Source organism: Oryctolagus cuniculus, chromosome 13, assembly GCF_051225735.1.
Source record: "Oryctolagus cuniculus isolate XC-2025 breed Fujian yellow rabbit chromosome 13, ASM5122573v1, whole genome shotgun sequence".
NCBI classification, from domain to species: domain Eukaryota; kingdom Metazoa; phylum Chordata; class Mammalia; order Lagomorpha; family Leporidae; genus Oryctolagus; species Oryctolagus cuniculus.
The window spans coordinates 71,587,015-71,601,275 of NC_142879.1; the positions used below are offsets into that span (position 1 = coordinate 71,587,015).

The 14,261-nt window shown below is 57.1% G+C and overlaps 1 protein-coding gene and 1 long non-coding RNA gene across 2 annotated transcripts in view; one reads left to right on the plus strand and one right to left on the minus strand.

Annotated features, from left to right (window-relative positions):
- The first annotated feature begins 4,557 nt into the window (after positions 1 to 4,557).
- Positions 4,558 to 10,179, plus strand: LOC149122663 (uncharacterized). The gene is made up of 3 exons (XR_016219132.1): positions 4,558 to 5,138; positions 6,124 to 6,305; positions 8,886 to 10,179. It is a non-coding gene; the product is annotated as an uncharacterized LOC149122663 (long non-coding RNA).
- The window catches only part of PROSER2 (proline and serine rich 2), a 49,410-nt gene continuing 44,653 nt past the window's right edge, over positions 9,505 to 14,261 (minus strand). The window contains exon 4 of the mRNA XM_002717494.6: positions 9,505 to 13,001. Coding sequence (XP_002717540.3) covers positions 12,013 to 13,001 — 989 coding nt within the window. The 3' untranslated portion in view covers positions 9,505 to 12,012. The remainder of the gene's footprint in view (positions 13,002 to 14,261) is intronic.

The following is a 14,261-nucleotide window of genomic DNA, read 5'->3' on the forward strand; positions in this document are numbered from 1 at the left end:
ACTACTATTGATTATTAATATTATTAATTAGTGGTACTATTAATAATTAAATACTAGTAAGACAAAGGTAACAGATACCCTACATTCATCACTTCCTAATTCTCTTACTGTTTTCTGTGCTCTTGGCTTCTGTTTGTTTTAAGGCAGAGACAGAGATTTCCTATCGACTGGTTCACACCCCAAATGCCTGCAACAGCCAGGTCTGGGCCAGGCAGAAGCCAGGAGCCTGGAGCTCCATCTGGGTCTCCCCGATGGATAGCAGGGACCTAGGTACTAGAGGCTGCTTCTCCCAGGGTGCACATTACCAGGAAGGTGAAACTAAAAGTGCAGTTAGGTCTTGATCCCTGGCACTCCGATGTGACATGTGTGTCCCAGGTGGGTCTTACAGCTGCGCGGTGTGAGCCTGACCCACGGCGGGCTGGGGGTGGAATAGACGTACTTTAGGAGGCCATAAAATCGCAGAGTTTGGGCTCCAGCGCTTGGTGCAGCGGTTACGACATGGCCTGGGACTCGACTCCTGCATCCCATACCGCAGTCCCTGGCTGGAGTCCCAGCTCGGCTTCTGCTGCAGCTTCTTGCTAAGGTGCACCCTGGGGAGGCAGCAGGTGATGGCCCACGTCCGTGGCTCCCTGCCATCCCATGGAAGACCCATACTGAGTTCCTGGCACCTAGCTTCAGCCCAGCCTGGCCCAGCCCTGCTAGCTGCAGGCCGTCGGAGGGTGAACCCCTAGATGCTCACTCGCTCGCTCGCTCTTGCTCTCTCACCTGCCTCTTTCTGTCTGCCTTTCAAATAAAATGGGAAAAGGCACATCACAGGGTTTGTTTGTTGCCACCCCGTAGCATAATCTGCCGTGCTTAATGCAATGGGGAACCTGAAGCCAACAGTTGGGAGGTGACCAGGCCAGGCCGCTCAGTAGCCCGTGTTCATTGTGTGCACACTGCCTCCGGAGGTGTCTCCCCACTGCCTTGTACCATTCCAGAAGCACAGAAGACAGTGTGACTCCAAACCAGGTCTTGTTCAGAGCCCCATTTCACAACCCACCTGCTTAGAACCCACTCAGACGGCAGCCAGCCTGGAGACGCACCTGCCCACACCCGCGGTCATTTAGAGGATGAGCCTATCTCTCATCAAGTGTCATCAGCCTGGCTGAAGTCTCACCCACGAGCACCCTCCCAGCCCTGTCATCTGCCACTTCCCCCAGGACTTTTCTAGGCCAGAGCTGGGACCGGGGCAGACAGAGAACCAGCTCGGAAAGTGACACTCGCCGGGCGGAGGAGTCAGGCCCCACAGGCCAAGCAGAAGGCACAGGGCTCCCTGCCCTGGGCTGGAGGAGGCAGCGCGCGCCGGGAGTCAGGCGGAGGGGGCGCAGCGCGGCCGAGCGTAGCATCTAGAGCACAGCACAGGATGCATGGGGTGCTCCTCGTCTCCTTACATCCTCCCCCGACAGCTGGGCCATCCCCCCTTCTTTTGATTGCAAACCAGGCCCTTGAGACCATCAGGTTGGAGTCACAGAGCCGTGGGCTTGGGCGGTGGGGTGGCTGCAGGGGTGAGTCGGCACATTCCTCACTCCCAATTAGCTGGCGCTGAACCTGGCCTTCCCCTGCCTCGGCCCCACCCGTCCTCTCCTGGCCAGGAATTCCACCCACGACTTCTGCTTAACCCTCTCCCCTGAAGCGCTGTCCTTGGCTCCATTTTTTCGTTTCCTGTCATTACCACTAGAATACACCCTCCTCAAGGGCAGCATCTGGCCTTGTGTAGTATCTTTACTTTTACTATGTCCCCGGTGTCTAGAATGGTGGCCAGGGGTTTGCTGAATGACTTCTAGACCACAAGGCTGTGTGGGTAGGGACCACAGTCTTCCTGTGGGGCTCCCACCTCCCTCAGGGTGGAGATGGCAGCCCCTTGTGCCCCCTCCTGACTTGCTCTGGGTCTTGGCCTATCTGTGCCCCCTGCTCCGTCTCATTAGCTCCAGGTAACCACGTGGCTGCCTTCCCTGGCCTCTCTCCCCTCGCCCCCTCCTCACTCCCTCACTTCCCCTTTCACAGTGCGGTCCCGCCTTCCTGCAGTTGGCTTAGCTGCCTGTCCTCTGCCCTGGACCGCGAGCTCGGGGAGGACGGAACATGGAATGCATCTGTCCTCTCATCCCTGTGTCTGGAGTCAGTCCACAGAGGGCTGACCACTCAGAGGAGCCACGGAAGTCACACCCTGGGGATGCCGGAGTGTGGCCTGGCCCCTGCCCAGCTGAGCCTCTCCCCAAGTCTGGTTTTTCTCTCTCCCTCCCCCAACCCCAACCAAACTCTCTTTTTTTCTAAATCAGTGGAGGAACATAGGCTCCTGGTGAGACTTCTGAACCACTCTTGTTTTCTAGCGTTCACAGCTAGTCACTTTAGGAGCTATTTCTTGAACACCTACTATGTGCCAGATGCCACGTTAGGTCCGGGGCGGGGGGGGGGGGGCAAAAACGAGTGCCGCAGGGGTCACCACCACAAGGATATTGCACAGGCCAGTGCTCATTCTGCCCCCAGGGTGCACCTGGGAGAGGGGTTCTGTGTGTGCTGGCCCACGGCATCAGATTCACACCAAGAGTCTGTTAAAACCCAGACCGCCGGGCCTCCCCTCCATGAGGTCTGATCCTGTGTGTCTAATACGTTCCCTCGTGATGTCTATGCTGCCAGCCGGCTGGCCGAACGCTCGGTCGGGAACCACACTTTGGGAACCTCTGCCTGGTCCATACCCGTCGCCAGCTTTTCTCTCCCCTCGGTTACTTGAGAGCACACAGCTGGTGAGAGTTGGGGTCTTCCTCCTGAAGGTTGCCCTCTGCTAGCAGCACCAGGGGCTTCTGGGGGAGCCACGACGGGCCAGCCCGAGGGAGCTGTGGAGAACCCCTGGGGACCTCAGAACAGCTCCGGGACACCGCTGGGAGGCGGGGGCAGGTCTGCTTTCCCCTCTGGAAGGAGCACTGGCTTGGGTAGGGGCTGCTCCACCTGCTCTGCTCAGGGTGGGTTGTGGGGTCTGCCTCGCCCCCATTGCTCTGACAGTTCTGGCTCAAGAGGCCCCAGGGCCACCAGGGCAGTCCCCGTTCTGCGCAAGGCCTGCCTGTCTCCAGAGAATTCTGCGCCGGGCAGCCCAGACAAGCACTTCCTCCTTGCAGCCCCCCCCAGAGGCCCCCGGGCCTGGCGTGGACAGTCCTGCAGTGTTGGAGAGCTGGGCTGGGCTTCCTGGTGAGGAGGCCCAGGAGGGAGGCGCAGGGAGAGCCCCGCAACCGCGACCTGGGCAGGCCAGGCCAGGCGCCGTGGAGAAGTGTGAGCTCAGCCGGCTGGCCCAGCAGCGTCTCCCAGCCGGAAGCTAGTCCCACCCGGCCCCGAGAGAGAGGAAAATAAACCCAGGACACGTGGATGTTTAGAAAGCAGGCAAGCTCTGCTTCTGGTCGGCACTGGAACTCACTTCTGAAAACTGGCTTGCTGTGCCTCCAGGCAGGAAGCCAGCACCCGCGCGTGGGCTGCCCTGGGGAGACGGGAGCCTGCTAGTGTCACTCCTGCTGCGGGTCCCGCCCTGGCGGTCCCCGGGGCTGGGGAGGAAGGCCCCGTGGCCTTCGAGGCAGGGGGCGGTGATGGTGATGGTGGAGGTGTGAGCTGGGTATGTGCTAAGTGTTGCAAACGCGTGACCTCATTCAGGTGTTAGGACAGCGACCTTAGGAAGCAAGTACGGTTCAGCACATTATATTTTAGATGAAGGAAGAGGGGTTCCGGGTGGACAGTCGGCAGGACAGAGGTTCCAACTCAGGAGGGGACGACGACCACACGTGCACTCATGAACTGCTGCAGATCTCGGGGCTGGGCGGGGCACGCGGGTCACAGGACACCTGGCAGCCTGTGGGTACCCCTCTCTCGGGCTGGGGGCTCATGCTCTGAACAGCTCTTTCCGCTCCAGTCCAAGTGCCATCAGATTCGCCACACGGCGCTGAAATGTCTCTCAGTCATAGCACAGAGCTGTCCGGGTGACAGCCCTTCACCCTCCATGCCCCCCGGCCTCTCATTTCCAGGTTCGCTGCGCTCTGTCCGCCCAGCGTCTCTTCCATGCTCGCCTCCAAGCTGTACGGTTTCTCTGTGGAATCTGAAATCCAGCAGAGTCCACTTGGAGCAAAACCATGCCTTGCACATCTGTGCCTATGCCTCTTAGAGACGAATCACCTGAAAGCAAGGCTGTGTGAGGTAGGTGATTGAGCCAGGAACCAAGTTGGTTTAAGTGGAAAAACTGACTTTGCAAAACATCATTTCGATAGCAACATTATTAAATGAAGTGAGGCTGGTGCTGTGGCATAGCGGGTAAAGCTGCCGCCTGCGGGCCAGCATCCTGTACGGGTGCCAGTTCGAGTCCTGTCTGTTCCACTTCTCATGCAGCTCCTTGCTGATGCGCCTGGGAAAGCAGTGGAGGATGGCCCAAGTGCTTGGGCCCTGCACCCATTGCAGCCATGGCGATCACAGCTATCCCGGTGGAGACAGGACAAACGGCAGCAGCGCCGCTTTACAAATATTGGCAGAAGTGTGGTCATTTACGGCAGGCTAAGAGAGGGGCTGCCAGCCTGCTCTGCTCATGTGTCCACACGGAGACGGGACTAGAAACTGACAGCAGTGCTGCATGACCTCACAGCTGCTCCCACCTCGAGCCCGTGGCCCTGGGTGGAGGCCGCTGGGCAGCTGCCTGGCCCCGTCGTGTCCTGCTGGAGCCCCACCGCTCAGTTGGAGCCAGGCCCATGGACTTTCCACTGAGGCCAGCTTGCCTTTCCAGTAACAACCACGACTTCAAAGAAATGCCAAGGAGCAGATTGGGCAATGGGCCCGTGAATACATATGGCCGCCCCGTGCGTGCATGGGAGTCCTGCACACAACTGGCCCCTCCGGGGCCCAGGACCATGTCCTACAGACCCGAGGGAACTGACAGACCTGCTTTGAATGGGATCCCCTAAGGCAGAGGTCAAGGCCCCAGATTCAAGGAGCGCCCGCCCCTGCACTGCCAGGCCTGCTCAGCCAGGCGCAGCCCGGTCTCCCTTTTCTCCTCCAGGAAGCCACCCGCCCACGCCTCTCTGGCGTCTGGCTTCGAATGACACAGTCTTCGCTCGTCTCTCCTTGTCGCACAGGTAGGCTCCCAGCTCTGATTAACTGTCAGCCGTGAGCCCTGGGGAGAAGGGGGCGGGGATGGCACAGGAAGTGACTCCATGGGAGGCAAAACAAATCAACCAACAAAAAGACTTTCTGTAGAGGAGAAATGATGAAGACGCTGAGCAGGCTCGGCCCTCTCCCTGCTCGGAAGGGAAGGCTGCGCCCGGCACAGCCTGGGTGGCTTCAGAGAAGGTGCTGGAAGCAGGGAGCCCGGGCAGCCAGGGTGATGGAAGCATGGCCCTCCAGGGGCGCTGGTGAGGAGGAGGCAGCCTCCCTCTCTCTTCACATCCCCACCTGGCAGGTGCCACAAGGCCCAGGGAGGGCATACTTAACTCCACTCGGAGGGACACAGAGTTGCTGAATGAATGAATGAATGAATGAGCATGGTTATATGTAGCACCACTTTCTTTACCTCCTAAGTTTCAAAGATCAAGAAACCCGTCCCAAATAACTTTTTTCTTTCACTTCCCCACTCCCACCAATGATCACATTATAAACCCTGTAACCGTTAGGTGCCCCCGGCTGTTGTATGTAGGACACTGGTGAAAGCTTAGAGCCACCAATGCGTGTGCCACTCATGGAACTCTGGCACAGTGTCAGGTTGAAAGAGTCACAGAATTGAAAAGTCGGGACTTCACGGGTTCAGTTCCGTTTGTTTGGCCTTTGAGATTGCACTGGAAAATAAAGAAGCTTACAGAAAGTTTCACCAACAAAATCAGTGGAGTTAAGGAAAACGCTCAGGTGCAGCCTGAGCTGGGGAGGTGAGGGGACTCCGTGGTGCCTACAACACGACAGGCACGGCAGGGCCCTCCTCCTCCTTCTTCTTAAGATTTATTTTACTTAAAAGGCAGAATTAGAGCAAGCGAGGGAGATCTTCTATCCGCTGGTTCACTCTCCACATGCCACAGTGGCCAGCGCTGGGCCAGGCCAAAGTCAGGAGCTTCTTCCGGGTCTCCCACGCAGGTGCAGGGGCCCAAGCACTTGGGCCATCTTCTACTGCTGTCCCAGGCCATAGCAGAGAGCCAGATCAGAAGTGGAGCAGCCGGGACTCGAAGCGCAAGGCCCTTCCTTCTGCTTCGTACTCTGAGAAGCATCTTCGCAGCACAGAGCTTCCTTCCCTGGATCCCAAACGCTTCAGACACCAAGTAAGTGGTGAAGTAAGAGATCCAGTGCCTCTGGTGTCCTGGACCAGGAGATTGCTGCAGGCGGGGACGAGTCGCTGGAGGCTCAAGGGCCTCACGCAGTGGCCGTGAGGGATGTCGGGATTATGGGCACTTAGGCAATTTCATAAACGCCACAGAGGCCTGAGGGCATCTTCAGTGACTAGGGCAGGCCCAGTGCTCCAGGCAGTCACCCGGGAGTGGGCCGCACAGCAGTGCGTGGTGAGGCAACACCCTTATACACACACACACACACACACACACACACACACAAAGCCCGGGCACGCCCAGGCGTGGGAGCCCTGTATGCCTGGCACAGGGTCCTGTGTTCAACGAGCCCCGCCTCTCAAAGGCATTTCCTGAATTCAGGTAACTCCCCTTGGCAGCCCTGCTGCAGACTCAAATACTCCGAGGTTAAAGTTTATGGAGTGTACGACCTGTTTATCAATGACTCAGTTCCATTAGCCCAGCTTCCAAATGTGGATTCTTGCCTGCGACCAGGGTGGAACGGCCACGGCAGGGAGGCCGGGAGGGGAGTCCCGTGGCCTGGACCCAGGACTAGGTGTCCTCCTCTGGGGTCTTGCCTTCCTCCTGTGCCACGCGCAGGGAGCTCCAGCACCCAGAGAGGGGCCCCGCGGGAGTGGGTCTCACTTCCAAGTGCTCTGAGCCTCAGGAGTGAGGGGCAGCAGGGAAATAGCTCCCAGGATTCTGGGGCAGGCTCCGGACTCAGGAGCGAAGCTCAGCCAGCGAAGTCGCCCCCAGCTTTGTTCTAGATCCTGTCACGCCCCAAGGCAGAAGGGGGGTGGTGGGGGGACCAGGGGCCTGCGGGCAGTTCGGCAGGCAGACAGCACTGCGGGGTGGCCACAGCCCACTCCCACTCCTCGGGGCTCTCCCCCTCCACTCCTCCAACCCTGGCTGGGAAAATACAGGGCTGCTGAGGTCATTCCCAGAAGTCACCACGTTCCCCTTCTTAGGGAGCACTGGCTGGGATGAGAAGCAAGCTCCAGCCCCCCACACGGACAGCGTGGCTTAAGTCTTAGGAATTCGGACTGCGTAGGGCTGCATTTGTTTTTGTTGTTTTTGAGATTTGTTTATTTATTTCGAAGTCAGAGTTACAGAGAGGGAGAGGGAGATGCCCTCCATTGGCTGGTTCACTCCCTGGATGGCCACAACGGCCAGAGCTGGGCCTAGGCCGAAGCCAGGAGCCAGGAGCTTCATCCTGGTCCCCCACGGGGGTGGCCCCACGGGGGTGGCAGAGGCTCAAACACTTGGGCCATGCTCCGCTGCTTTTCCCAGATCGGAAATGGAGCAGCTGGGACTGGAACCAGCAGTCATTCGGGGTTTCCGTGTTGCAGGTGGAGGCTTTACCCGCTGTACCACAGCGCCGGCCCCTGTATTTGTTGTAAACAAGGACACCAAAGGCTGACCCTTCTGTGCTACCAAGAGTGGGATGGGAGGTGCCCTTAGGTCTCTGGGACACACCCCCCCACCACCCATGCTGGTGGTGAGGACAAGCCGGAGCGGCGTAGGAGCAGAGCCGGGGGCTGGACGGGAGTCGCAGCCACGCCTCCACTTTAAGGCCGGCGACCAGGAGCCTGTTTCCTGCAGCCTGGTCCTCCCGTGCACAGGTATTTGGAAAGCAGGGCTTGTCCAACTAGCAGATCAGACAAGGATATGGGAACTTGTTCCCATACTTTAAAGCAGGAAAAAAAAAGGCTCGTTGTGAAGAGAAGAAACAAAACCTGTTTGGCAACTTGTCCTTGCAATGAAAACAGGAACCTCTCACTGGTGAACCTCACGGGTGAACCTTCCCTGAACTCCTGCCCTTCCCCCTCCAGTCCGGCAGCCCTGGCTGGGGCCCCCCCAACACACACACCGACAGAGGACAAGAGACAGAAAACAAGGGCAGCGCTCACTCAGACAGCACCTTTATTTGCAGTTTGGAGCAAACGCAGCTGATAGGTTGCGCCATGTCGCAGCGATAAAATGCACTCCAGCAGCCATGAGCACACAGCACAGCAGCTGCAAAGATTCTGAGGCGCACACTGTCACATTTCTCTTCTTTCTCTTTCCCCCTCCTTAATAAGCACTCAAGGGCTGACTCCTGGGGTGACCTGTATAGAGAACACGGCCACCAAATCCTCTGCAGGTCACAACCTGGAGAGCCAGATTGGAAAAGCGGTTATTTGAAAAGAATGTATCTTGTGTGTGTGTGCGGGTGTGTATGTATTTAGGATCTGTTATGTCATTTATTTGAAAGGCAGAGCAACAGAAAAGGGGAGAGAGATCTTCCATCCGCTGGTTCACCCCACAAATGGCTGCAGCAGATGGGGCTGGGCCAGGCCAAAACCAGGAGGCAGGAACTCCATCCTGGTCTCCCCCGTGAGTGGCAGGGACTCAAGCACCTGGGCCATCATCTGCTGCCTCCAGGAGCATCAGCAGGGAGCGGGTCCAAGGAGAGTGGCTGAGACTGTAGCCAGCACTCTGATGCTGGCGTGCTAAGCTGCAGCTTGACCCCAAGCACAATCCTGGTCCCTAGGAATTTTTTTTTTTTTTTAATAAAAGGTCGATCTGAAGAGTTACACAGGTCCCCTGAGATCTTCATAAAGCTGGTTTCAAATGGGGATCCGACTGCGGGAACTGCCCACCAGGAATTCCGCGCCATTCATCTTGTACTGTTAAGACAGCAGCTGGTGTAGCCCCATGAGACAGGAAGGCAGCTCCGGCCTCGGGCCCTGGCCTTTGCATCTCCTTCGAAAGCTCAGGTCACAGGGCAGGGGCAGAGGCAGAGGCACCGGCGGACACTGTGAATGGCATTGCCCTCAGCTCCTGTCCCTGCAACGGGGACTTTCCTATGCCTGTCTCCTCAACCAGCAGGTGGGCTCAGGCAGGCAGACGGAGAGCAAAGATCCACACTGCTGCCGACTTGGTGAAGATATGTATGCACGCTGGGAAGCAAATATGAAGGAGTGAGGAGGAGGAAGGACTGGGGCAAACGTTGTTACCCCCTGGGCCTGCAAAGTGACCACCTGCAGACTGTGGTTTGGCCACTTGTGCACCCCTTCCAAAGAGTGAAGGAGAATTTTCTTTCTTGGTTTTCAAGTATTAAGACAGTTTCATGAAAGTAAAGACTGGCTCATAAACATTGCTTGAAATAAACAAAAAACAAAACTCTGGACTCTTATTAGAGTTCATCATTCCTCTTTTTATTATTTTCATTTTAATTAAAAGGTAGAGAGACAGATGGACAAAGAGCTCCCATCTGCTGGTTCACTCCCCACACGCTAGCAACGACCAGGGCTGGGCCACGCCAAAGCCAGGAGCCAGGAACTCAGTGCAGGTCTCCCACAGCGAGAGGCCGGGACCAGGCGCTGCAGCCATCACCCGCTGCCTCCCAGGGTGTGCCACAGCAGGCTGTTCTTCCTTTCACCATGATTTTGCTTTGAAATGGAGGCCTTCGAGCACAGCCCATCACACAGTGGTGACAAGGGCACGCCAGGCTTCGTGTTAGCCTGACACGGACTTGCGCCGAGGGCAGGAGCAGCTGTGGTTTGAACCTTGCACACATCATCCGGCTTTCATCACCAGGGCGTGCGTGCACCATGAGAAGTGACCAGAATAACAGCAGAATTAGGAATAAATTAGACAGGAGGAAATTATGAATAAATAAAGTGAAGGCTGTAACCACCAAAAAGAAAGTAATTGAGAATATAGTATATAATGTAAAAATAAAGTTGCTCATACTTAGAGTAAAACTCTAAACTTATTTCTCAAATACATCACTTTGAGAGCAAATACACTAACACAGAGTTGAGTGCACCCTGCTCACAATGAATCACAAGGTCAGGTCTGCCCACAGGGCACTGCAGACATGAGCCGTAGCGAGCCCCTCCACTATTACACACGCTGGGTGCCATTCACTCTGCAGAAAGCACACGGGCCTTCAAGAACACTTTCAACAAGTTCAACAAAAACAGGAGGAAACTAAACCTAACTAACCCTGGTTAAAAGCTGTATGATCAAAGCACCTATTTACAATCAGGATCCTGGGGAATCTGTGAGATTACGTCAGGAGAACAAGAGTTGGGTGCGACCCCTTCCTTCCCGTAGTTCCAAGGAAGACAGGACAATCCTCTGTCTTCCGTAACTGACACGACCCACTGGACACTAGGACAAATGCCCTTCAGGCACATGCAGAAGTCTGAATTTCAGTAACACTCAACAGGATGGAGCCGGGCTCTGTCCCCGCTGGCTGTGACACACACACACAGGGCGTGGCTTCTGGGCAGCCCTGCCCTGGCTATTTTTGGAGGATCACACGGGTGGCCCAGCCCAGCGTGGAGGGCTCAGCCTGCGAGTTGTCCAGGTCTCTGCACGCTGTGCAGCCTGGTTCACTACCTGCCTCTTCTAAGGTAGTCCTGAGATTTCATTCACGGAACAGAACCAGCGGGGCCTTTTAAGAGTCTGCTTCTGGCTCTCAGCCTCTGCTGAGGCCCGCCTGGCCTATCAGGTGTACCAGTTGCTGTCTCTTTACTTTTGCGATAAAACTTTGCTGGAATTGCAACCACGATGATGACAACAACAGATCTCTGTCCTTCAGCTCACTGGCTGCCCCGGAACATGCAAAACTAACACTAGGTGATGAAGGGGAGGAATCTTTAAATGTTCTTCACTGAATAGGGAGCTTCTTCTCACGTGGAAGCAGGGCACCTGACTTTAACTGGGAACAGGGGCACACAGCGTGGAGTGAACTCACTCTGGAGTCCCCAAAACACCGTGGCGCTGCATCCTCCCGAGACGTCCAGATTAGGAAGCTGACACCATCACGACGCTAGGGCACCTGTGTCCATCAGAACAGCAAGTGCGCACATCCTACGGTGACTTCACAGGGTCCTCACACGCTTCTATTCGTGTAACTGGGAATATGCATACACACCCATGTATGTGTATGTATATGCTAACACGTATGTATCTACAACATAGGTTATGTACACAGAGACACACAACACAGATACATGTTTATGTCTGAGTAACGCAGACCTTGTAGTCCAATGAGACTGGCCTTCTCAAAATCACCTTTTCCAGACTCAACCTGTTGCACCCTCACAATCCAAAACTGCAGTCGACCATAACCCAGAGGTCTCATTTTATTTCCAGTGAAAACCCTGGGGAAGCTAAGTTATATCAAGAAATGAGAGCACAGCTAGAGCCGAAGTACCACCTTTCACCCTTCAGAAACAGAGGGAGAAAGCACCCTAAGCATTTTTAATTCTCTAGGGAAGTGTGTGTGTGTGTGGGGGGGGGTCCTGAGAAGAGCTCTGACCTGGCTTCCACGTCCTCTGCCTGTGCCAGGGTCACAAGTCACATGTGCCCCCTCCCCAGCTCGCAAAGCACATGGCATCTGGAAACCCTGGGAGCTGATCCCCGGAGGTCCTGGGAGACCTGGGCCCAGGGTCTGCCCTGTACAGAAGCGGTGGGACGGCAGTGGGGAGTGGGCAGTGCTCCGCTCTTCCCCTGCCCCACCCCCAGCCCGTGGCCTCAGTCCCAGACTCTCTGCAGGGCAGGCGCAGCAGGAGCCACAGCTGCTCTTTAGGCCGGGAGCTCCTGGCTCTGCAGGATGGAACAAACCCAGCGGGGGAGGGGAACACGGTCCGCTCTGGCCACTCCGCAGGCCACGGCTGGCCGGTCTCTGTCACAAGTTCTCTTTCAGGAGCCCAAGCTTCCGCAGGGCCTCCCGGCGAGCCTCCTCGGTGGAGCCTCGGCCAGAGAATTGCACGGTGATGCCCTGGGGTCTGAAGCCGGCCGCCCTCGGGAGAGAGCCCGTTCGCCTCCTGGGCGGCGGCCCACCGTCGCAGCAGCTCTTGCTGGCGCTCTGGCGTGCCAGTTTACCGGGAAGAGCTGGGTCCGGACGGATGGTGACCGTCTTGCCGGTGGACACGAAGGGGCTGGGCTCGCTCTGCAGGACGTCGTGGATGCTCTGGAAGCCGTTGGCCAGCGCTGGGCACCGCTCGGTCTGCACGCCTCGGGAGTGCTGGCGGCTGGCCTGTGCTGCCTGTGGGCCGTTGGCGTCCTTGGCTGGGCCACCCCCGCTCTGCTCCTGGGTCGCCTGACCCGGAGGGGGGCCTCTCCTCTGCTCGAGGTCATTCTTGGGGGCCGCGTCCTCCCTGCCGGCCGCTGCGGTGAGGAAGGAGACGCCGTTGATGTTGGCCAGGACCTGCGCTCTGCGCTCCTGCACGTTGACGGCAGCCTTGGAGATGGTCTTGTTGAATTCCTTCCCCGCACTGTTGGTCACGCTGATGTTGCTGGGGAAGCGGTGCACCTTGGGTGCAGGCTGCGCGGGGTGTCTGTGCCATGGCGAGGGCTCCCCGGGCGTCCTCCCTTCTCCGGGCCTGCCCTCCTTCAAGGGGGACGTGGGCGACAGCGCCTCGCCTCCTACCAACTTCTCGGAAATCCTCTGGGCGAGGACCAGAGGAGTGGGGATGGAGCGGGACAGTTTGGGGTGCTCTGCTGGAGGAGGGGAGAGCGGCTCTTTCCTGGGGGGGCCCGGGGCCAAGGTGCTGGGTGGGGAAGCTGGCGGAGGAAGGGCGCCCAGCTCTGTGGGGTCCGGCGGCTGGGAACTCTCGGCCTCTGGTTTCTCGCACTCAAGGATGGGCGCGTCTTCCTTCCCGACAGGTGCAGCCCCTGGAAGGCAGGGAGATGCCACATAAGCTCCCACTTCAGATGTTACAGTCACCACACATTTCTTCCTCCCTGGATTTAAGGGAGTCTCACAGCGACACAATGCCAACTCCCAGGGTGCCCCAGGAGCCGGTGCCCTGGACACTACAGTGAAAGAGAAGGAGTGACCAGTTCTTAGGACCGTGCACTGAGAATGACCAGATCAGTGACGGCCAGAGGCCTGCAGGTCTGAAGCTGCAGGCAGCACCTAGCAAGCACCCGGGGAAAGGGCAGCTGAGCCGAGGGGCGTGGGCAGGAGGCAGAGACTGCCTGCAAAGGTGACCCCAGGCAGTGCAGGTCCTTCCACGTGACACGGCAAGGCCTCTCGGCAGCCCCAGGTGGGATCCCTGTCCTCACTCTGTTCTCACCATTTCCTCACGCAGTGCCTGCCACCCAGGAGGCACTCAGCACCGCTCTGACAACGCCATCTCAAGGGAATCGGCGGGCGCGGGCGGCCTGTTTCCCCTTGGTGTGATGACGTGAACGGACACTTCATAAGGCTCAGCTGGCTCAAATCACTTTGAGGAGCTACACTTCAAAGCGGAAGTGTAATAAAAATGCCAAATTCACACTGCGCTTTGAAGAGATGCCTGGAGCCCAAGCTCCATCCTTAGAACGGAAACCACAACCATAACCGTACCTCTGTTCCTCTGTGACATTCCGAGTGATGCACAGCCTTGCTTCCACGCACACGTGCACACACACACACACACACACACACGTGCAGGCACTTGCGGAGGCTCATGAGGCATGGTGGGATTTTATAGAGACCAGACAAGTGTTCCCTCCAAGTCATTCCTCATCCTTCCCAATCCCATCTCCTTGCCCTCTTCTGTTTCCGAATAACTTTTTGAATCAGGGAGAAAACAGACTGCAGAGACGTCTCTGTGTCCCTGTCCCTCCAAGTCCTCCACAGGACGCCCTGGACCAAAGCACAGCTCTCTGTGGAGCCACTCGGAGTGAAGCAGAAGGGACAAAGCAGGTACTGAGGTCAACGCTCTCATCTGGGGAGTCAAGCTGTACAAGCGGGTCAAGGCTGGCACCCGAATACCAGGTCTCCTGTGTGTTCTTTGGAAAACGGAATTGTTATCTGGAAGCCATTTCCAATTGCCTCCCTCCCCCCTTCCCTCCCTATCTATCCATCCATCCAGTTTTTCTTCTATCCATCCATTCTATTTTTTCTACTTACATAGTCAATTAGTCTCATTTCTTTATTCTAGTCCT